Raw genomic sequence first — 25,369 nt, 5'->3', positions numbered from 1 at the left:
AGAGCCTCTGCGTAAATATATGGGATGACTGCAGGGCCAAATAGGGTCGTTCACTTGTTCGATCTGTACAGCCAATGACGGTGTTTCGGCCGTGAGCACACTCAGCCCGACTCCGCTGGTCGTGGAGTTTGTTGGGCTCCGCCAACGCACCTGCTATCCGAAACATGTCGTACCGATGGTGACCTTGGGGATGCGTCATTCTCGTCTGCACGTGTTTTTTTCATGTCCGGGCGCGTCCTGACACTGAACCTGAAACTGGAAATTTCATATGAGATATCGGCAGTCTTAGAGTCAGTGAACACGTGATCACGTGATGTGGATTCGGGCAGACGAATGATGATGCGAGTTTACCAGCCTCTCAAGGTCGAATGTTTAAGTGTTCAAAATCTACCAGCCGGGATGACTTGGGTTAAAACCGCCCTGCAGTTTTGTCAGATGCCCACGGATTGATAGCTAGACAGCCCAACAGTGCTTCTCAGCTTTTCATGTTGATTGGGTCTGACCATGAATACTTTTTCCGTCACCTTGTCAAAAAACCACCTGTTCTCATACAAATTGAGCTAATTCCTGAGTGCTATTCTCCTAGACTTTGCATTTCAGTGGTAATGTACAGAGAGACTTGATAAAACCATAAATGCGCGTGACATTATTGTGAGGGGGAGGTACTTGAAAGGTAAACCGCTTTTTTTCCAGAGCCTACGGCATTCATAGCTTGCCGTTTTCCGATAATGTTGACGGTAAATAAACCCAAGTTAACACCAGTCACGTTCACTTATTAGTTAGCTTAGAGACGTTTTCGGTGTGTCACGAACACGAATGCTCGAAATGAAAAATCCATACTTATTGTTTTATTGGGGAAGTGAACGGGATGTAATTTGGCTGCATAAATCTTCCGAATTGAGCCGTTTGTTCAGAAAGCTTTATCGTACTGTCAGGGTCACGCCCCCCTCTTGTGTGGTCCTAGTGTACTTGATATGGGGACAAATACCGCACCTTAGAGAAGATTCACATTTGAGAGCTACAGGGAGGTGTTATAGCCATCCCTTCACCACATACATAACAATACAGGTCACCGGCAATTTCTAGCTCACGAGATCCGTCTTTTTTTCTTACACTCACAAATCACGCCACACATTCGTGACTTACTTGACTACACAGCTCACAGTCAAGCCAAGACTCGCCCTCTTTCCCCACACGTAGAAATCATGACACACAAGGGTGACTCATCTGACATCGACTATCTACCGTCTGTTAAGGTAGCAACAAGTCATGTACTGACGCCCACACACACACACACAAACATTCCTACATATGGGATAACACCACAGCAACACAACACGACTCAACAGAGCTTCGCACGTCGCCCAACTCGGAGCGGAGCCGCTCAGGACGTTTCACTCACGGATAGTCAGGGGATTTGTATGGCTGCCACAACAGCGAAGAAGACACGAAACCTTGCAACAGGACTTATCGACCTGTATTTGCATATGTTCGCATATATACCTGTTGTAATAATTTTACTCAACAAGCTGATATTGTTAGTGCTCCCCGTTTCCTCGTTCATATAACTAATTTTCGGGTTCTAGTAGAGCATTAACAAAATTAGCTGTACAGTCATTTATGTGGTGAAGGGATGACTACAGTGTCTCTGGAAAGAGCGAAGTAATTTATGATCACGTCAATCAAACTCTACTGCATTTGTGATCGGTAAGCACTGACGGTCAACTGACGTGTCGGGTGTACCGGGTTCGAACCTCGGCACAGTCAAGGATGTTGCACTGTTGATGAGTTCTAACCGGAGAGAACCTCGAGTTCAGAATATGAATCGTGTTGAGACGCGAACAGCAGCGTGAAGGTCACCAAACAACGACAAGCAAATTGCAATACTTCAAAAACAACAAAATCGGTAATTGTGAGGAATATATGTTAGTTACAGCTATTCCAGAGATGGTGAGAACAGTTGGCCACAGCCGCTACGGGCTGTATCCTATCCAAACTTCATGCGTTTTCGGGTCCGGAATAGTCTAGATTAAGGCAACATATGTGAAATTGGTTTGCATTGGAAACGCAATGCCGAGAACAATGTCCAAGTCCCAGATATATCGCTCTCTCTGTGTGTGTGTGTGTCTCACACACGTATCAATGTGGGCGCCGATGAAAGACAATAGAGAAGGAGGAGTAAAAAATAAATGTTGGTCTCCGGGGCAGCGGTCCTTTGCGGTCCAAGTTTCACTTGAATCAATCCGCCTTCTTGCTCTCTTCCCGGAGATTCGCGTACCATTCGCGGTTCGCTTGAATATTGTCCAGTAACTGCCTTGCGTCTGGATGCATCAGATCACTGAGGGTTTCCCAAAGGGGATAGACGATGTAGTCGATGAAACTAACCTGTTTTTTAGGGGTGGAGGGTAGGCCGAAATAGAAACTGGGATAGTATCAACCGTCATTCATGTATATATACATATATGTATGTACAGACAATATAGAGAGTCGACAGATCTTGTAAATGATCGGGTGTGAATACCCAGTCTACCACGTTACTGTCCACGTTCTACGGCAGTTCCACAAGCTTACTTTCGGATCATAACCGTCACTCCCTATTCCCATCATCTAACCGAGCTTTACGAGCTTCCACGTCGCAACGTTTAGAATTATGGATTATCCTTAAGGGTCACAACCACTAAGTTGTCTGAATATTCTCGTCTTCAGATCAGGACAAATCTAATGGTTAAAATAGAGTTAAGTAGTAAAATGGACAGCTAAGATTGGATACTAAATTAGGAAACGCGGAAACACGGACGACTGGAACTCAAGTCTCATCTAGTTGGATGCTCTGAGGTGGTCCAGAGGACAGCTAACTGGCTGGGTCGATCAACTCGTGTCACATGACCAGGGCAGACTCAAGGGTCACATGAATCGTTTCTGACAGCATAGCGCCGGGTTTCGCAAATGCATTGTGAATACTCTGGCTGTAGTCAAGCCACGCCGTTGGATCGATACTGGCAGTCTATTCGTTACTCGGTAGAGGACGCGAAGCGACTCGTTCTTTTTGACCACGTGACCGGCTTGAAACGTGTTTCCTATTGGAGCTCATATTTGAGAGCGTCTGCTGAATGCTAGGAGAAAAGTATCACCTACATGCCGTCGATAAAAGTGGGTACGTCCAATCTCCCGATTCAGCCGACGAATCTCCAGTTTGTCAATGAAAATTTCACTCAAGAGGAAATCAGGAGTAGGGCCCAAGGCTACCCTAACGAGTCACATGACTTTGACAGAAATGAGCCAATCCCAGCTAACCAGGTCCAGCTGCAACTTCCGAAACATTCCCTCGAAATTGAATGATGAAGGGAGCGTGGTAAATCATGATAGTAGACTTTTATTGTCCTCGATAGCCATATTTAAGAGACACAGACAAACGGTAGCGATACACAAACGTCAAACCCCCCTCCAAAGCGTTTTACAGTTCCTAATTGTCTCCAACACTCGTTGCCATGGCACGCAAAGCATGATTACTTTTGTACGGATCGCATAAAATTGTCATGCTGATGAGTTCTTCTCTATGGGGTTTCCTCGAAAGATAGATGCAAAAATTCGACAGTATGCCTTTTGTGGTCATTCGAGGGATAAAAACACACAGGTCACGAATCTGTTCTAGCTGGCACACTTCAATCAGAGTACCTTTGTTCCAAACGAGCCAGGAAGTGTTATGTTGGCGCAGCCTGGAACGCGGTTGCATCCTACTGAGCAAAGCAGTTGAGCAAGTATTTCCGAAAGTTTATTGTGTGCTCAAACTGTTGAAGGCTAAAAGCAGTCTGAAGTTTTCAGTTTGATTTTTACATCTTCTGTTGAGAGAATTAATCTTGGAAAACTCAGAGACCCCGTGAGGCTCTACGGTGAAGCAATAAATCCGCCCCGATGAAACATCTGGGCGCAGCACCAGATGGATTGGCAACAAATCGTTGCGTTGATATCGCCACGACAGAACCAATTTCAAGCAAACGATGCAAGTTTGGTGAGTATGGATGATCCCAGCGCCAAAAAAAAATGAGTTAGCCGGACTCACACGAACTAAGGCAGACAAACATTTGAGGTAATTTAGACTAAATCTGGGGTAGTAAATGCCAACCAATTAAAACTGAGATAGATCCGTGTGAGCTTCTTTTTTTAGCGGACGCGTCTCTTCACTGAGTACCGCCATCCAAGTGGTATCCGTGGCCAGTTACTTGTGAAGCATTTCAACGAGTTCATGCTGACTACTGTGGTCCTTTTCTCGGTAAATACTACGCTTTAATTGTTAGTGACGCATATTCACGTTGGCCTGAAGTCTTTCTAACTACGTCTCCAAGTGCCGAATTCATTCAGCAAGCATTGAGGAAAGTATCCAGCCATGAAGGTGTACCAACTGTTTTGGTCACTGATAACGGTACACACTTTACTGCAAAATTCCTCGAGGAATGTTTGAAGGGTCTTGGATGTCGACATCTGTTTACTGCTCCGCGACATCCCCAGTCGAATTGACTTGCTGAGAATTTTGTCCGAACACTTAAGTCTGCCATTATTTCACTCTCTCCTACTACTTTTGAGGAATTGGACCGTGGGATTGATAATTTTCTAATGCAATACAGGAACGCCGTTCATTCCGTTACTGGGAAGAGTCCCTCGCTTCTATTTAAATCTCGTTCGTTACGTACAAGTCTTGACTGTGCCCAAACGTCGTTTGGTAAAAATTCCTTCTGGAAAGTCGGGAATCGAGGAGCCAGCGAATCGTTGTGTAACCATGTGATGTAGAATACCACTACGTGTGCGAATGAGTGTAATATGCTACATTCTGTTTAACTGAGAGTTATTCACCATGCAGAAGACAAATTCCAAAACCGCGCTGCTATTTCCAACCACATGTGGCAGCCGATCACCATATTTATTCCCCTTGACCCGACAAACTGAAACCACCTTCTTTTAATGAACTATTTTATAAGTTTAACGATTTCGGTCGGACATTGTCCTTTTTGTGGTTACCCGCCCTCGATATCTGTTTCCTTGTGACGTTATCGAATTTTTGGCGAAGGGAACTCTGTTCATTCCTCTGTTCATCATTCTCTTGTTTCAATATTCCATATGCTGTACATATTCGCCAATTCGAATACATACGCGCTGGTTGTTACGCTGCGCTGAATTTTGGATTTCTAGTTCGCCTGATTATTCCGATATACGTACGGAACTTAATTCTCACAGACGGGTTTGGCGCTTTCTAGGTGGCAGTTACGCAAACGGGACATTCTCCCGTGAGAACAGAAAACTAAGTGCACTGAGGAGAAATTCTCAAAATGGGTTTAACCAACCCCGTTATTACTGACTGCAACCTGTAATCGCGTCCTTATACAGATTAAAGGGATCATATACGTGTTGGGTGGCTTACTTCGCGAACCTCTTTCATTGAAGATATTCTAGCCACATCAAGAAACTTACGCGTACCAAAACTCGTCTTTTGTCTATCTTTTAAATCATAGTTTTCCGGCTTGTATTCACTTTTCCACGAAAGACTTTAGTGCAGCTCGGTACAAACCCAGAAGCACATTAGTAATGCTATATGACATCACTCTGCTTACAGAGTGACATTTCGGTCAGGGAAAAATTATTATGAACTGACGTAGGTTCCCATGTGATCAAGTGAAGTTCAGCCAACAATGGGTCACGTGGACAACGTGCTAAGTGAGCTTGAGATCTGAACAAAAAAATGAAGTCTAACGATAAAAACGATTAGTTTGTTACTGAAGAAAATGTTGGTAACTCTGGCAGCGTAGATGGTCATTGGTTTGTTCACTGAGCAAACGTTTCATCGCCGATCAAGGTGACATCATCAGTGCGTTGTTAGGGAGCGTAGTGGAGCATGGCCCTGGGGCAGATGGGTTGGTATAACCACCGACCCACCGCTACGCTCTACTACAATCCCTAGAAACGATTAGTCTTCTGTGGTAAATTCCACAGTTTCCCATCTCTGGGCTATACATGCCCGAAAAATTCACGAGAACGATGAGGCAATTTCCCAGTAAATCATGACATGGGATGCTGAAATTTCAAGTTCAAACATTACATCGATCATCCCCCCGCCCTTCCGTGCATGTTTCCTGAACTTACGTCACAGTCTTGGAACAACGATCAAGTTTTCGCACGATGTCCCTACCCGATCAGTCCCCACTGCAGCGGTCTTAGAATATTCTCTATGGGACGCCTTTAACAACAAGTTTTAAAAAGTCCCAAAATCTTGGGACTTCCGTTTGATGTATGCGTTTCATGTATTACGATAGTCTCTGAGAGTAGGACAGAGGGAGAGCGAGGGAGACATCTCGGAACGACTTGGTCTGATTTGATGCAAAATACTATGAGAGTTCCTCCCATTCACCCAAACAAACTTTGGATTGACGGCACAGAATTCTCAAATCGATAGCAAAACACTACTTACGGCGCTCACTGTCCTAATGAGAAAAACACCGAATAGTTGGTGGAAAAACACGAAGGATGTGATGAAACCGAAATAAAACTGCTTCAGTTTGTGAGTTAACTCTGATTGACAGCCAAGTGAAACGGTAGATAGAAGCGTTTCGCCCTAGTTATGAATTTGTTTCTTTTTTGCAAATACGATGCATTTCAACTAATGCACCGAGACGTTTCTTGTGCTGTAATTTCCAAGCTAAACGTTAACTGACGTTCCAAATAGGTTTTTAGGCAAGAAAGGTTTATTGCATTCGGGAAAAACGTTCGCACCCAGAGGGGAACATTCGTTCGGGACAGAATCGGGCAAGCGTTTCACGAACCTCATAAACATCCACAAATGGGCACCGAGTTTCGCTCGTACAGTTGATTTTGAGGAAAATATGTCTCGGCTTCCAATGAATACTGACACATTCCGCCTGCGATCTGGTTGTCAACGCTTCGTCTTTTACCTTTTATGGTGAACAAGATTCGATGATAGCGAAAAGTGCAGTCTCAGAATTTGTGGCAGTGCACGAAAGATGGGCATGCATTCCAACAAGCTTAGACAAGGTTACCTTTCAAGTGTGTAAAAAAGTAGACAGTTTTCTTGGTCATCCAAACGTGAGTTTGTGCTGATTTCTACTCGCTCATCCACTCCTAAATTGGTTCAACCGGGCTCGATTGGTCTTCGGTTCCTCACGTGATTCTTTTGAAGTCTTGAACCAAACAGCAGACTCTAACGATAATAAGGGTTCTCATAGATCCAACGTTTAAGTGAATCAGAGAACATATCCTCAAAGACAGGAAGTTTTCTGTTGCGAGTACTGGTGTAACAGTGGATACTACTGATGGGGTATGCGAGTAGTTTGGTTCCTCGTAAATCCGTTTCGCGTCTCTTGAAAAGTGAGATCTATTACGGAATTTGTGGAGTCGCATTTGCTTGCATTTGAGTAACGGTCAATGAATATCCGAGAAAGTTCAGGAAGGCGCGTTCAAGGAGAAGATGAATATCAGTTTTGTAAACAAGATGCCTATAAGAGTTTTTCTTCCCTGTCCAATAGTCTGGAACTGTTCACTTGGCGTTTTCTAATAAATAACTCCTCAGCAAGGGCCTTTTCCCTTTCACTGGTAGTTGGTATCTTTTAATGCCGTATTTACTGTCCCTGATGCTACCAATTTAAACCTTAAAGTACCAGTATCACGTGCTGAGATTATAGGCCCATGGGCATTGAGTGGGATGTGTGATAAGTACTCATTTAGAAAGTACACTAGTGCTATTGAAGGCCCAAATGTTTACCACAACCTTCAGGTATGAAAAAAATATGAATCGATCGGCTGCAGCACGCCTTCCGCGACTAGCTGCCATGCCATCAGAAAGAAGCACGAAAGCTGCCAGGTTGCCCAAGCCTAGACAGGGAAAGTCGAGCTGCAGAGGTCGGGTTCGAACCATGAACATTCCGGACAGTAAATTCACGCTCTGAGCCATCTCGCCATCAGTGAAAAATGGTAAAACTAGTTGACACCAGTTCCATCTGAAGAACCCTGGGCGAAACTTGTGGTGGGCTGTCCAGGAGTCAAAACAAGTAGCGCCACCTCAAAGGATAGGGGAAGTGGTTTCAGTAAGCAGCCCTAAACGAAGTATTACTAGATGCAGAGCCATTCTGTTGCGGTTAAACTATGGCCCACGCGTACGAGAAACTTCGTGAGGATGTCTCCCCGTACGAGGAACGTGAAACAAAAAGACAATTAAAACCAAAAGACTTGCAGCTTATAGGATCCATTTAAGCCAGAGCGAGTTTTGAAATACGGACGTAGTATGAGTTCTGGCGTTTGGCTTTGTTGACACCGTTCCAAATTTCCCTTAAATTTTCGGGTGAGTTATGCATGCTGGGTTGCCGCGCTGTTTTGCGTGCCTAACTCGGAGTGGCGGAAGCCCAGAGGTGGACAGAATTTGGCATAGCAAAAGGAAATTAAGAATGTTACAGAGAGTACTGTCGGTGCCATCCGCCTTCCGAACTGAGGTCCACCCGACCCTCAGTCTGCTAGGCCGGAAACACCGAACGATACGGGCGTCTAACAGATGTCAGCGACGTTCAAACTGTCAGATTCTATCCAGGTTATGTGGTGGAGGTGTACGCACTTCGGATGTTTGTGGTATGTTAGCCCCAGGCCGCACTAAATACTCTATTTTTACATTCTTTCGATAATAAAATCTTAAACAAATAAATCAACATGGTTATACATTACGGTTAAGCACCAGTGTTCTCACCTGGTGTTGATGATGATGACGACGATAGATACCTGGGGAACAGAGTTCAGGAACCTCTGCATTTATGTGTCTAATGCCCACTGGCGATCCGAATGTGCGTATAAAACTACAAAGAAGCTATCAATGAAAGGTACCAATGTGAACGCTACTCAAAACAATACTAATTTAACTCAAGTGAAGTTAGGTGACGGGCCGAACCAGGAAGGACTACTTCCGTTAAGTAATAAAACTGAACGAACTAATGATTGTAAATCAGGCCCTTCTGAAAAGAAAACTGAACGGATTTTATCTTAGTTCCCTCTAGTCGAGCTCCGGAATACCAGGTGATATTCGTCCCCGTCTAAGTGATTAGAGAGAATAGTGATTGATTGGTGATATGGCTTGGTGAGTAGATCGCGAATCTACTGACCGGAAGGTCCGAGTTCGAACCCGACCTCTGTTTAAGGTTGGGCAACTTGGCAGTATCCCAGCCCTCGTGCTTCCTTCGGGTGGCATGTCAAATAGTCACCGAAAAATCATTTGCGTCTACGTTACCAGAATGACTCAGTTAATATAGTACGTACTTTTTGACGTAGCGTTGCTGAAAACTTATCGACAGCTCACGACCGGTTTCGCCCTTCTTGGGGTCGGCTCATCAGGTAGGTACAGTCCCCCAGGGTAGCTCCCCGTCAACCTTATGTTCTACCTAGACCAAAATTGCACAGATTTCGACAAATACACTCATTTTGATCATCAGTTTGGTTTTAACGGGAGACTCACCTGGGACGGAACGTAGCACAACATGCTTTTCTCTGCAGTTGCTGCACCGATTCCTTTACGGATCGGATAACATCCAAACCACAAATAGGAATCAACCGATAAATGTTCATTGCTCTTTCATCCGTCCAGGTAAGTGCCCGACGGCTTATGCTCATTGACAATGTGTCGCTTGGTTATGTTTACTGGCTGACGATCAGTTGGCCGTCAGCCTGTTCGTCGAGCTTGACCTCGAGAACGTTTTCGTCACCCAAGGAGAAAGTACCATCATTCAGTGATGAAACGTCGACAAGCTTATTGCCAAGCCCGGCGAACCACATACCTGTTCGACAACCAATGACCTTGAGCCTCTGAACTGACGGCAACCAACGGACTAATTGGGTCAACGGAAGACAATCACGAAAAAAACAGAAGACCGATGAATCGACAATTCAAGTGAACAAAACCCACACCACAAAGCAGGAGGGAAACCACCGAATCACAGCAGAACAACTACATACAGAACTGCCGAAGTGAATGCACCCAACGAACCAAACAGACACAGGAGACTGAGACCACGTCAGATTCACAGAAGACCAAGCAAACTACACGGCGACCGTTTCCAAGACTACCAGATACTGTTTAGAAACTATATAATCACAGGCAGAAGAGGAGGAGTTCATCCACTTAACCCTGCACTGACGATGTCACCTTGATTGGTGATGAAACGTTTGCAATCCAACTGCCAAGCTCGATGAACAAACCCACAACCGAACTGACGATATGCTTGCGACTTTGCTGCAGTGAATGTTGGATAGTTTTTAAATTTAGTTCAAAAACAGTTCTGAAGGCTGTGTGAAACTGTAGGACGAGAGCAAGTTGTTTACATCCAAAATTACCTGACTCGAAGGCACGCATGATGTGTGACGATCACACATGGGACTGATTTCCAGACCAGCCTCACGTTCACGATCTCCTTGTTGGAAAAGTTCTTCCGTGATGCGTTCCACCCACTGACGGTAGATGTTCAGAGGTTTTGTTGGATTGCTCAGGTCCGCTGCATGCACCAAACATTCGAGAATCTACAAAGTGGAGCCACAAATTACCTTCAAATTACTCCGTTGCGATCAACAGGTACTACTGGTGAAATATGAAAGTAGTGTCTGGCCAAGTGTCAGATCTCTGTCTCGCCTCTCATGGAAAGTTGATTGGAAATTATGGAACCACCTTACAGTGCACGCTCATTATTGTTTATATTCAATGAACATCCAAGAAAAGTTCAAGAGAACGGTGACGTTTTATTTTTGTATCCAATAGCGCCCAAATATCATGGTTGTACGAGAGCTGGGATACTGTCAGGGTGCCCACACCTAGACAGGAGGACGATTAAGGTCCTCAACCAAAGCCTTTGGCTCAAAAGTCTAACTGCAAGGCAGCGGTGTTTGGCTAGAAATGCAATTACATTACCACTTCACGTCATCACATATGTTCCAATCCCCAACCTAGAGGGCCAGGAGACCTCTATCCATTGACCAACCTGATACGGGAGACCCTGTGAGTGTGTCGCGGAAACCCCGCAGTATAGCTCCATGGGTCGCCGAGGTACACAAACCTCCAAACCACGGTCAGGTCCAGTCTCTTCGTGACGGTCAATAAACAACTCCTCACTGTCTTCCTTTCAACGGTATAACGTGTGCAGTTTTATCTCCGCGTCTGCGTGCCCAAATACTTTGTCAGGTTAGAGCCAAGTTCGGCTTAAACCGTATTTCGAGAAATGGTGAGAACAGATCACAACCATTTTGCCCTAAGACGGCGTGTTTTGATTTGGTCTAATGCGTGCAAAGTTCCTTTATTTTACTGTTCCACGTAGTCGTTTTGCGAGAATTCTGAAGAAAAAACGTCAGACCTTTCTATAACTTTATAGCACATTTTTCCACCAAGGTCATTCTAGATTTTGAAAATGTCTAAAGATAGTGAAGTAGCGAAATTCGACAGACTCCTGACTCTTTATCCCACCAAGTTGGTGGCCATATTGAAATATGGTCGCATTTCCGCCTACGGATCTCATATAATAATATAATCGTCCAGCTGTAGCAACCTTCCGATGTCTAGCTGCCATGCCACACAAAGGAGTCACGAGGGCTGGGATACTGCCAGGTTGCCCAAGCCTAGACAAGGGAAGTCGAGTGGCATAGGTCGGGTTCGAACCACGGACCTTCTGATGAGTAAATTCGCGCTGCAACTACTTGGTCCATCTCACCGGATCTCAACCGGATTAGAACTGACTTTATTAGCTTTTTAAGCAGTTTCACCGTTGCCTCATGCTCTTCTTGTGTCGGAAATTTTCATTCATCACAACACAAGCTTTGTTTGTAGTTTGCCGAATTTAGGCTTGCTTATTTACTCGGAACAACCTGTGTGGATCTCATCTGCATTCGACAAGCTGAATGCACCCAGAGTCTGAAAAGGAACGAACGTGGCTGCAGTTCTCACTGTGTCCACGTTCACATTCGAACAGCTTCCGATCCAAAGGCAGTGTCGTACAGTGCTCTGGGCACATGATGACAGAAAGCTTCGAGAGAAGTAGTCGCTGTTTATATCATTGTCCCCTCAATAAATGCCGGAGCATCGACTGGCCTTACTGTGCTGTACGTACCCATGTAACGGTGATACTACTGATGGAGGAGGCACGTGAGTAGTATGTCTTCTTCTTGTAAATTCGCTTGAAAAGGAAGATCCATTGCGGATTTGTGGACTCGCTTTGTAGCCCTTGCTTGGACTTGAGCAACAGTCAATAGATATCCAGGAAAGTTCAGGAAGGCGCATTCAATAGAAAATGGATGTTCAGTTTTTGTAATTAAGATGCATATGAGAGTTTTGCTTTCCTGTCCAATAGTCTGTAACTGGTCAGTTGGTATACCCTAATATCTCCGCAGCGAAGGAATTCTTTCATTCACCCATGTGAACGAGCCTACGAAATTCAAGTTGTGCTCACGGTCTTGAGTAGCAAACAAACGGCATTCATTGAACGAGCAAATATCATTGTTTCATTTCTTAGCATTCGATTCAGCGGGTGATAGGTCGGGACAACACGTCCTGACGAGACTGTCCGACAACCGAGGGTTGCGACAGAGTGGAGCAGTTTCAGGTGCGTTCCACCTCACTACCAATAGTGACTAATGCGCGCGCAGGTTCCGAAGTCGGAATAAATGACATAGTGATGCAGTGTCTTCTTGATAGAGATCATTGATTCCAAAGGATTTCGTTGGGCATCTTTCATTCTCACGGGAATTTCAACGAAAAGCCCATCAAGAATTAGAAAATGTCCGCCTGCTGCTTACTGTACCAGGTTTAGAATAGACCGCTCTGTATGGGGACTGAAGACCCAGGTCATATCAGTGGATGCTTTTTGACTTATTCAGTCATGTATGAACTCTGGATGCTCTCGGATAAAAATACAGAACTGTTGTTAGTGGGAAAAAACAAGTTTTTCTTATGATTTTATCTTCCCGTTCATATTTGCCCTGTCAAGCATCTCTGTTCCCTTAGACTCGTAAGTATGGGTTACACGGAACAGGGTACCACTTGATCAGTTGGTCGTTTTTTAAGATGTGACTTGCGTTGCCTCGAGATTAGGATCCCCAAAACCATACTTCAGGACTCAACTTAGATCGCCATTCCAATGGGTCTGTTGAGACAGTTGGTTAGGTCAATGAATCGCGCATTCCGAGCGGCCATTTGAATTGCGGAAAATTCGTGGAGAAAAAGGTGAGCTTGGTACACCCAACCAACCGAGACCGGAAAGGAATTTGATGTATTCTTAGCGAATATACACACATTTGTATATTCGCTGATTTCGTGCAATTAGGTTTCAAGTAGAACATAAGGTTGACGGAAACCCGGGGACTGCACCTACCTGGTAAGCTCCAAGAAGGACGAAACCAGTCGTGGGTGGCCGAGGTGTTTTCAGCAACCTTATGAGTAGTGCACTACAAAAATATTGATGTAATCTTGTTTGATGGCGGTAGAACGCGGTAAAAGTCTTCAGCACCAAGTTAAATCGGACTGAAAAATGCGAGGTGAATTCTGCAAAACGATCCACAAACAGGGCCTTGATCAATCAAGGTTTTGAAATCGTCAAAAGACGATTGAAAGTAGTTGTCAAAGGCGATAAGACTAAACTAATTCAAATAAAGCGGCAGCTTTGAACAGTTTGACATTCGGAGTTGTTGGCTCCGCGGTGTGATAATATATGTAGCTTTATATCAGCCTGCTCAATTATGACGCGATGCACCCCTGCTGGTCCCCATGCTACCTGACACGTATGCTCTGGTTCACGAGTTGGCGACGAAACACATACAATTTATTGTATGTCTGCGGACAAGTATTATCAAACAATGCGGGTAAGACGCGGGCGTGATCATTTTGGCCAATGTTTTTGTAAATGGGAGATGAAATATCTGGGTTAGTAACCTTCGCGTTCCTCGATGGAAAAACAAAAACGTACCTGAATCCGAACGGCCAGTGTATCCAATTTTATCTCATTGAAACCGGAGGCTCTCTGACTCTCCACCATTGTCTTCAAGTCTGCTAGCAACGTCATATGTTTGGACATGTCGGTAGCCAGGACCTAGAAAACGGAAGTGGGCGCGTGGATGATTAATGTGAACTGGTCAAAACCGCGATTGTATTGACCAACCCCCCGAGACCTTAGTGTTGGAAAATTTACGATGAGTGGGTTGACGCCAAGAAATCCGAAAAAACGGATGCCGACAGGGCGACTCTTTGATAAAGGAATGCGTATTTTCGGAATCCATAGCATTATCCCCTTTCCTAAGACCTATTCTTCATTCGCATCTGGACAAAGTTGTTTGTGTTTCCCATGTTGATGGGTCTTAGTTCCACCAAAAATAGAACGGAATTTTGAGGGTTGGAGGAGTGTTAATCATTTGTGAAGTCAAACCGCTCCGGTTGATCCCTCAAAAGAATGCAATGTCTGTGTGTCGTCTAGTCCTATTATCCGCGAACAAATGTTGTATGGACGTAGTATACTACTCACGAGGTCGCTGAAAACTCTTTGACAGCCCACGACCGGTCTCACGCTCCCGCTTCGGGCTGGCGCAGTCTCCAAATTTCTGTCAACCCTATGTTTTTAAGCTTCAGTTATTTCCTCCTTGAGGATCCAGTAAACTTGTGATTTTCATGGCATTCGTTCACACAGACTTGTAGGGAGTGTAACAAATTTCTATAGAAGAAAATGTCGGTAGCTCAGGTAGCGTAGATGGTCGTTGGCGTGTTCGCTGAGCTGGGCAATTTGATTGCAAACGTTTCATCCCACTCGAGGTGACATCACTGATGATGTCGGCGCACGGGTTCTAAAATCTCGTCCAACGATTGGGCAGTTGCGTGATATGGGGAATTACACATATCCAAAAACCGGCCTCAACGGAACATCTTTCTTATGAACCTTAGGCAATCCATAAAGTCGTGAGATTGTGGTACCGACAGGTTTCAGACGTTGAAATACGACTTCAGAAATCAAACCCTCATTCTTCAGACGCTTCAAACAGTTTGTTAGTTTTGTTTCAGTTGCTTGAGTCTGGTCTCTTGCCTTTTGCTCGTTGCTAAAGTATGAAGTGTCATTCAAGATTTGCATCATCTTTCTGAGGTAGTCATCCCTGTTCATAAGTACTATTCCAGCTCCTTTGTCAGGCTTTGTTAGCAGTATATCACTCCTCGTTCGTAAGGCTTTCAATGCGTCTAGGTGTTTCTTTGTGAGAGGACTGTTGTGAACCAATCTGGCGTGATTATATTGATAGCTGCAATTGACCAACTCGGATTTGAGGCGGTCTAAGTTGGCCATTGAGGTCGGGGACAGGCCAGAAGTCTGGTCAAATGGGTTCTCGAATTGCACCTCGATTGCTAATTTGTCATCTCTACGGCACGGGTAGCAGAATTTTGGCCCTTCAAAAGCGTTTCATCGAGAACAAAGTTGAAACAGTTGTATACATACCTATCAGCAGGGTTTTCGAGGAATTTCACTCGCGGCTTTTCCTCACCCAAGGTTTTCTTTAATTTGAATGTTTTCTCATCAGCCTGTTTTGTAGCAATACGTAAGATGTAAACTCCTGATATTCGTCGTCTGAAAGATCCTGTACTACTAACCTCAACAGTTCAGCCAGGAGCTCAATCGCATCCCACCTAATTGACACCGGGCACGTAGTCATGCCAAATGAGTCATTTCAAATCACTTACCGTGTGCCAAATAGACTGCCAGTATCTATTCGACGGCGTCGCTTGACTGCAGCCGAGGTAGTCGCTATACGACTGCGAAACCTGGTACTGTACTGTCAAAAATGTTTCATACGAACGCTGAGTCCGCTTGGTCGTGTGACACCAATCGACCGACCAAGTCACTCAACAGCTCTCTTGACTGTCTCACAGCACCCAACTAGATGCGACACGGGGGGGGGGGGGGGGCAAATCGCTCGTGTCTCCACGTTTTGCATTTCACTAACCAATCTTCGCAGCGTATTTCATTTTTCGCTCTTACTTTAGCCATTAGATATGTACTGACCTGATGACGAGATCCCGGAAACACTAATGTTCGTCAATGTGTTATTTTTTAAATATTCTTGTTCTGTTGTTCTCACAACAACGCATCACCGCCTTACGGAACGGTGTAAAAGGATGATAAAGCGAAAGTGGGTATGAAAATGGTTGTGGATGGAATGTCTTTTATCATAGGTAAATCATAAGTAAATCACTAAACCACCCCCTCCAGTCTCAGCTATTATTTTTAAAGTACATTTTCTCCCCGGTGATGACATTGTGGCCAAAGGACACAGTGGTGACAAGTTGGTTGGTTTCAAGTAGGGAACTACTCACAAGGTTGCTGAAAACTCTTCAACAGCCGACGACCGGTTTCACCCTTCTTGGGGCTCATCAGGTAGGCGCAGTCCCCGAGTTTCCCTCAACCTTATGATCTACTTGAACCCCTACGAAATCCCCAGGGATGGGGGAAAAACTGTTCCTACAAAACGTCCAATCTGTCGAATCATCCAACTTTCCCCCCGCTGTTTGTGATGGTATCCTTCTCATCGTCGAATTCCCCGTCTCTATATGTTGATCTCTTTCCAAACGAAGAAGAATTTGAAAACCAAATATGCCGTCGCAGGACTATGTTAGTTGTACATTTTCTAACGGACTGGACGACCACAAACGATAAGCGTCGTAATATCGTCGCACAAAGCCAAACCCGTCAAAAGAATGAAACAGATATGGCGCTAGTATGCTGGTATTTTCGTATGAGAATAGGCCTAACAAGTAAAGCGACCCTCTTCATCAAAACCATTTTTTCTGAAGAAACGTACTACTCATAAGGTTGCTCAAAACTTCCCGTGTTCAGATCAGCACTGCAGTTCCGAGTGAAATTTACCTACCTACGCTGACCTCCTGTTCAGGATACTCCCGACACAAATTCTGTCACAAGTCGGCCAGTAAACTTCGCCCCAATATCTCTTCTGAGAATGTCTCCTGCATTTCAAACATTAAATGCCCTCAGCAAGCCATCTGACTCACTCCACAATCATCCACTACCTTTAGAAGCAACTTACCTTCAGGCACAGCGTCACCAGAGTCCTAGACCATATCCTCACGCATAAACTGTTGAGATGCCCTGTGCCAATAAGGATGCGCCTGCAAAGTCGAGAGATATTCGACTGCCCACCGATGCCAGAAAACACGAGCTAAATAATGCTGTATCCAGCGAGGCTAGACTATCCCAACCAGATATTGCAGGATAGCGCTGTGTGAGCAACAAACAAAGCGCTTTCAGTTGCTGTTATTTGAACAGTGGTGAAACTGCCTCGCATGCCAAAAGTGCGTTCATCGGGAGCGATCAATAGCAAGACCATCGGAACATTGGAAGATCAGGTTCCCATTCGGAAGCCTCCGTAAAAGAGCAACGCACCTATCTTATCCAAGAAGCACTTGAAATTTACACCGTCCGGCAAACAAATGCTTTGCCCTTCTTGAGGCACATCAGATGGGCGCAGTGTGAGTCTCCGTCAAATTTGAGTTTTGACTGAACACCAAAATGTAACCAATCGTCAAAGTACATTCATTTAACTATTAACCTGATGATAACGGGAGACCCAGTGGAACCCGAGCTGGATAGCTCGCTTGCACAAAGGTCGTGTGAACACTGAAGTTGAGACTGAGCTGTCGTGTGACGCGCCGTTTGTCGAGTTTCAGTTGCCTTATACACCAATGCTTATTTGTTTCGTCAAAAAATTTCGTTGCGGCAAAGTGCTTACACATCCGATAACTGGAGATCAGGTCCTACGGTCATTCCGAGTAGTTTTGATGACTTCACGTGGCTTCACGTGTACTGCAATGCACTTCACAAAGACCTAAAATGCTCCGCTTCTTTGTGTCAAATGGGTCGAAGTTGATCTTATGTTTTCCACCGGCATTTGTGGGTCATTCCTGCGCTTGTTTCCATTTTTGTTGGTCCCAAAAACTAAGATATACAAGACAGGTTTTAGCAATTTGAAGTCATTAGGATCTTCAACGCAGGCGTTATGCAAAACTGAGGAGATCCTGTCAGCTTATCGCAGAGTGCACTTGCTGCAGTGCATTTTGTTAGATGGTACCATATCTTGTACATCCCCGTAACAGAATACCTTCCGGAAGCCTCCAGTCCGCAACCGTCAATCCATATAGCATCGGCGTCTAGGAATATACGCAGCCCGGATGCGCTGCTTGTCAAATTGTAAAAATGAAGGTGCCTAATGGACCAACCAAATTCATGGAAATTAGACCACGACGTAATTCATATTTCCAGATGACCCATCAAATTACGCAGTGCCCATCTCGGGAACACTATAGAGCTAATACGTACTTTTAAGAAACGATGTAAGAACAGGTAGAAGAGAAGGAATTTACCTACTCAGTCACGCAGTGATGACGTCACCTCGACTGGTGATGAAACGTTTGCAATCCAACTGCCAAACTTGGCGAGCAGACCAACAAGCATCGGAGTGGTTGCCTTAACCAATACTGCAGCCACCGTTAACATCCAAACACCTGCCTTGCATATTTGACCGGTCGTCAGTCTGACTACCGTCGAACTTTTGTGCTGTTGGTAGCGAGCCATGTTGCTTCATCAAACACAGCTAAGTTTTCTCAAGTTTCCCCTATAATATGTCGTACTGGCCAATGAAACAACTGCTCACGCTCGACCAATTTCCCGCGACGGTTTTTGCAGTAGAGTGGCAGCACTGCCCCACCCAACTGGCATCACCGGTACGCGAAACCATTCTGGATTCCTCTGACACCTCTCTTGAGGCAATGCTCAATGTCTGGTTCGTGCTGAAACAGTTTTTAACCTCCTCACATAAGCTTTCAGTTCCACTATTCGTTTGGCCAAAAAAATGATCATCTTCGTCATTGATAGCGACATCAGATGGTCACCTTACAGACATTTCAAAGGATTTGGATAAAGACTTATAATGGAAAGAAGAAACTATTTGGGTAGGGAGGGGTGCAGCGGGGTGAGGAGCCGGAGGAAGAAGGGAGACATCAGCAGTGGCCCTGCTGTATGCAGCAAGTAAGGCGACCCGGCACCATACGACCGCCGATATGGCATGAGAGTATTGTTAGTCTAATGTTTGTACGTGGACTGCCAGGACGCCCATACCTCGACAGGAGGATGATTAGGGTCCTCAACCAAGGCCTTTGGCTCAAAAGCCTGATCGCACCGCAGCGGCGTTTGACGTAGAGGTTCAGAATAACCAGAGAAAAGCAACCAACCAACGCGGGGTTACACTCACCAGGCTTATGACAATCTTTCGGAATAGCTGCCTCTGCATTGTGGTGAAATGCTTCGTTATGTCCACTTGAGGTTCCGAATGGAGCAAATCAAACCCGATATAGAGGTGATGGTTCTCTAAAACCGATTTGTCGTTGTACAAAATTGCCAGCTCGTTGTCTGAAACAGAAAGACATACGGGCAAGGTTGATATTAGCACGTGGGTCCCAGTTTACGAAGACTTTGAAACAAGAATGTACCGAAACGCTTCTGTTCGCTTTATTCTAACAAGAAGATGCCACTGGTTAAGGGAAGCAGAGGCAGACCTGAATACCGAGTGTGGCGATACGTTCAAATAGGTTGAAATATCTTTTTAATGTACTACTCATAAGGTTGCTGAAAATCCGTGGACAGCCCACGACCGGTTTCGCCCTTTTTGGGGCTCATCAGCTAGGCGCAGTCCCAGGGTTTTTGTCAACCTTATATTCTACTTGAAATATATTTGCTAAATCTAAACCGAGTGGTATTTGAGTCATACGGTTTGAAAGGCATTGTCACTACGGTACAGCACGATTGTTTCCAACACTCGGTAAAACCGGCTGGATATCTCGCCTCAAGCGAAAAGTGTAGTTTGACCATGCAGTGTGGAAGGACGCGAGTTGGAACAATCGATTGAGACGTACCACGGTGTGGCGTGGTTCAGCTGCCGTAACACTATGGCAGTGGAACCTGAAGGGAAAAATAGTCAACTGAAGTAGCTAACCAGGTAGGCTTAGGTAAAGTGCAACCCGTTTTCACGTACACGCCAATGATGACAAAAATTGTGCGAACTTTTTAGTGTCCAAAGTGCAGTTTTCATCGACTTTTCTTTGCTAAACCTACAGAGAGGTTCGGTAGTCCGCCATTCCAGTAAAGTTCATAAAAAACGTACCACAGCTGACAGAAACAACTGTTCGAAAAGACCACGTTCCATTTCATGTGCAAAAAAACCACTGGAAACCTCTCTTTGACCACTAATGGATATTCAACTTATTTTTGAATATTTTTGAAGTTTGATGTGGATGGATCGACGTTTTCCGATCAACTTGAAAGTAAAGTTCACACTGGAAAAGTGCGTATGAGAGTCCAGTGATTCGGGTTGTAAGAAATGTCTGCAAAGCAAATAGTACTTTTCTCGGTGCTATGCTATCCAGACTGGTCGTTGATCTGTTCGCCGAGCTTTGCAACTGACTTTCAAACGTCTCGTCCGTAGTCGAGGTGACATCGTAGGTTGTGGTAGAGTGAGTGCTTCCTCCACGCCTAGCTGCATTTATATAGTTTTTGAAGTGTTTGATATCCTCTCACGTGATCAGCTAATTGGTATATACCTTTCTTGTTATTGGTCCGATCGTTGCGTTGTATTCTGTATATCTCTAATTCTATTGGTCCTTGGAATTGCTCGGGCCGTTCACGGTTTGTATTGACTTTGGTTGCGCGTGATGATGACCTCTATATTTTGTGTACTTTCCATCCTTCGGTCTTATTTGTCCGTCCTTAGTTTGTACCGTAGTTTCACTTTTTTCAGTTTGATTACCCGTTCGATGTAGTTTTTTTATTTCCCTTTTTGGCCGATTTGGTTGCACTCGGACAGTCAGTTTGTTTAGTCGTTCTGTATCCTTCGATTTATCGGTTCGATATTGGTCCAAGATTAATCTCACGATTTTTGTTTTGATTTGTCCGCCTCTTCTATACCCGTTCACTCCGGTTTGTTGTGCGAGTTTGCGTTCCGTAGTTCTTTTGTTCGCACCGATCGATCGAACGGGTCGATTTCGATGTGTTTGATGATGGATTTTTCAGTACAGTGCCATGCTCCCATGAAATCTTTGTTCTCGCTTGAGCGTTGATCATACGCGTCATCAGATATGAAAGCCTCAGGAGAGAACTTTTCGTTTTCAATGCGAGCTGTCCAACAAAATGTCCCTGGGGACAAGCTGTGGTGTGTGGTTTGTGCAACCGGCGGTACCCCATCGACTATCGCTGTGATAAAACAAGAATGACGATAAAAACCAGAAACTCGCGAATGGAAGTAAATGACACAACGCCGTATTCATCACTTTGATTAGATGTGCTTCAATTCTCTCAACGTTTCACCGACCAGTTGGATTAGCAACTCAGTTGTACATAAAACTTTCAGGTGAAACCAAGTGAAATTCAACACCACGACGGTGAAAATGGGCAAACCTGACGGGAGTGAAGTACACACCGTTAGGAGACCTTTGACGGTCCCAGTTTTCTACTGGCCCGTATGGTTATAGGATTTCCGAACATGATGTCTGTTTTACCACTCGTTGAAAAAAAGGCACGAGAGTTAAGTAAAGCGGATCATTGTCAATGAACGTTTCATCATCAGAGCTAAAGACCTAATTGTCAAAACTTGGGGTTGATACTGAACAACTGGTTCTTCATGTGTCACATGGCATCATACAGTGAAGAGGAAGCAGGCAAATTCAGCTGGTCCTACGTTGATTCGGAACCAACTAATTTTTCTTCAAGTGGGATCTACCTCGAGGTCACAGAAGTGCATTCCCAACACCTCTACAGTTGCATGGGGGTGAAAATCCAGCCAACACAAAGTAAAAATGAATGATTCAGCTTGTCATGATCATTTTCGAATTGTCTGGGTCTAGACAGGTTTGACTGGATGGTCTATCGAGACTGCCTGCAGACGATTTCACAGCGTGTGCTGTCGCAGGAGCAACGCATGCGTGAATTTCCGTACCTGGAGCAAAGATACCGATCCCTCAATTTCCCTCGATATGACACATGAACTACGACAAAAGTGCACAAAGTGAAAGCCTCGAATTCGAAACAAAAAGGGAAAATCGGAGTGTCGCTTCCAGTCATATGGTCCATTACTTGCACGTGCTGAGGATGAACCTTTGTGGATTTTTTTCGAAACAGAAAGTTTGTTCGAACGGACATTGTACTGCGGACAGTGATGATGATGATGATGATGATGATGATGATGATGACGATGATGATGACAGTGATTCAAACCTATAAAGATTTGTTCCGAAAAAGGTTCAATTACATTTATATATGTGAGTACACAGGTGAGTTGACCCCCACCAAAACACCCCTGCAAAAGACTCAACTGTGTGACGGTTTTTGGGATACTGTGGATCAAACCTCGGGTCAACTTGGTCACTTCAATATCACAAACAGTACGTTTGGAACATGAGTAAATTCACAGATCAGCTCTCAGAAATTCACCCCACGCGATTGCTCGAACTACCAGGCTCGTGAATCCGGATCGGGTAAACGTGGAGTTTAGGAAATTTCATCTAATGAATAGGGAGTTGATAGACAGTCATCATGAGGAGGTAATCAAGGTGACCTCCAGCATATTGCCCATCCGCTTTTTCAGGCCGATAATCCTATTTCATGAAAAGGTACGAGTTTTTAGTGGAAAATTAGCCAATATCCATTCCGAATTTCCACGTTTTTCGTCAGAAAGGGAAATTTTAGTTTGACCTTGTGCGACGGTAAGGCGTTGTAACTTAAAGACAGATGAGGTCGAAATTACATGTTTGTGAGAACAAACACGACAACTACCGACATTCGTCTTGCCGGAGTTGAACAGATCAGAGGCTGACCTAAATTCCACACTGGGATGTGACACCATTCGGTTTCGACTGAACAGATAGAAATTTTGGAGGGAAAAGATAGAAACCAGTTAGCAGTTTGACACACACGCTGGTTGACCTGGAATTTTACGGAAAACAAGTTGGTATGGGCAACTTGGATCTAGTCAATGCGCTCAGAAGGCAGTTCAAAATTTGAAATGACTGAAAGTACACTTGTTCAGTTGCTTATCCGGGGTAAAGAATCGAGACTTTGGCGCCTCCAAGACGTATGAGCATAGAGCTAAAACATTCCTGATTTGTACCCCTTTCTCTCTGATCCATCCATTAGAATGCCATGTTCTCTACAAAAAAATCGACGAACCCAAATGGCTAATCAGATCACGAGGCTGCTGAATTCTACCCATCAACTCAACCCACGTCTACCTACTGCCTCCCAACTGTGACAGCAGCCGGCCAGAAGAACACGGGTTTGGTTAGAAAGTGACGAGCACGTCAAACCCAATACTTCGTAGCAGAACGTCAAAAACAATTAATGAACCAATTAGTTACTAATACTACTACTGCATGGAAATTCTCGGGGGGGGGGGGGGGAGCGAGCAGATCTGCTTTTCGCTGTAAATTTTGCTGGATTCCGGCAGAAAAAATTTGGGTAGCATGCATCATTCAATTTTAAAAAAGATAAATCTTCCGATATGCGGAAAAAATCTTGCTTTTGAGTGAATTTCGCTCCCTCCATTCACTCCAAAGCTGGGGCAACAATGTGTTTTAGACATATAGCGTTATCTAATGAATACAGCTAGTGTTCCACTGAAAACAACAGCGACTAGTGCCCACCATTTGTGCGGGAGAGAGAGTTGACCGCATATAAGAACCGTACGCGAGCTAGGCATTTATTGTCGACCAACTCAAAATGACTAAATCGATTAACTAAACTGCCAGGTTGCCCAAGCCTAGACAAGATCATTTGAGTGCCTGGGGTCGGGTTCGAACCACGGATCTTTCGGTCAGTAAGTTCGCAATCTAACCAGTGAACTATGTCGAGCTTCCCCAAGGATGTACACGAGGTGAATAACTTGAGTATCGGGCTTAATCAGGCTGGATTCTGACAGAAGAGGCCTTGTTATCCACAGAATTTCCGCTGAAGAAGCATGGCAATAATCTGCTTTATGTAGCATTGGAAACGTTTATCATTCTCACCACCAAGGGGTCGAGATGGCTCAAGTGGTTAGAGCGCGAATTTACTGACCGGAAGGTCCGTGGTTCGAACCCGACCTCTGCCTCTGGACTTCCCCTGTCTAGGCTTGGGCGACTTGGCAGTATCCCAGCCCTCGTGCCTCCTTCGTGTGGCATGGTAGCTAGGCCCCGAAAGGGTGCTACAGCTGGACGATTCACGGAAGAGCCTCAAAAAGTGTGAACGATTATTATTATATTATAGTTTCCACGGCATTTTCATTTCTTATTAGTGTACATAATTTTGTTATCCTTTAAACGATTCCTGATAAAAAAAAGACAACTCATTTGAGAATTACGGTGGATACAGTGAAACTACGAACTGGTTGAGATCGGGTACATGGAGAGTTGCTAAAAAAACTTTTAACGTAACCTATCATATAATCGTTTCTTGAGTAAATGCGACCTATAGTTGTTTCACTTTCGATGAGGATGAAATGGGAAAAAACACATCTAGTGAATGTATCTTGTGATTGTGATCAGTTAAATCAGCGATAGTTTGACCTAACGATAGCCATTTTTTCTGAGAAAGAGAAGTGCACAGGCTGAAGGACAAAACTGTGATTGGAACGCAAGGCCTTCTGCAACAGCTGCTGCACCCACCGCAATGAGATGTTGGATCTTTTCCAGATAAGCCCCACCACTAATGCAAAAAGTGCATGTGCGAAAAGCTAAGCCCTGTCGCACTTTTTGCCAGCTCCAATTTAATGTACGCACACAACCTTGACCCACGTTTGATGAGAACAGTTCCTTATCCGCATCTAGACTCATTTTGTGCAGAACTTTTCTCTGTTCGGGCGTAAAACCCCAAATGAACTTTCTGACGCTTTCAACTCTTGTTCATGAAAAGGAGACACCAATACGTTTTTTGCAAAACCACGGAGCCAGTAACATTTATGAAAAATGACCACCAAATGACACTTTCAACTGTTTCTGACAGGTGGAAGTGTAATGCTCGACAGTGTCGGCAGGAAATCGGTCTTCGAAAGGGAACTTGGCTAGAGCGGTCTAAAATGGAGTTTAGAACAGTAATTTTATTCATTTATTGCTGGCCAAAATCAAATTTCGCTCAGAGGAATTATCCATTAGTCACAAGACCGCTGTTGACTGGAGGAACTTTCTTCGCGACGTTTGCGCCTGGCGGCTTTTGCAGACTCCAACAGTTATCGGCGGCCCAGGTATACACGTCGAGATCGATGAAGCGCTAATATCTCGCCGTAAAAACCA

General features: G+C 44.7%; 1 protein-coding gene across 1 annotated transcript in view; it reads right to left on the bottom strand.

Moving 5' to 3' along the window:
• Positions 1 to 1,837: 1,837 nt before the first annotated feature.
• T265_11168 (hypothetical protein) overlaps positions 1,838 to 25,369 on the bottom strand; it is a gene marked incomplete at both ends in the record, with an annotated part of 113,759 nt that continues 90,227 nt past the window's right edge. Inside the window, 4 exons of the mRNA XM_009177756.1 lie at positions 1,838 to 2,385; positions 10,372 to 10,554; positions 13,980 to 14,102; positions 19,309 to 19,466. Coding sequence (XP_009176020.1) covers positions 2,239 to 2,385; positions 10,372 to 10,554; positions 13,980 to 14,102; positions 19,309 to 19,466 — 611 coding nt within the window. The remainder of the gene's footprint in view (positions 2,386 to 10,371; positions 10,555 to 13,979; positions 14,103 to 19,308; positions 19,467 to 25,369) is intronic.

The sequence above is a fragment of the Opisthorchis viverrini genome, assembly GCF_000715545.1.
Source record: "Opisthorchis viverrini unplaced genomic scaffold opera_v5_452, whole genome shotgun sequence".
NCBI classification, from domain to species: Eukaryota; Metazoa; Platyhelminthes; class Trematoda; order Opisthorchiida; family Opisthorchiidae; genus Opisthorchis; species Opisthorchis viverrini.
This window is presented reverse-complemented; position numbering and strand designations above follow the sequence as displayed.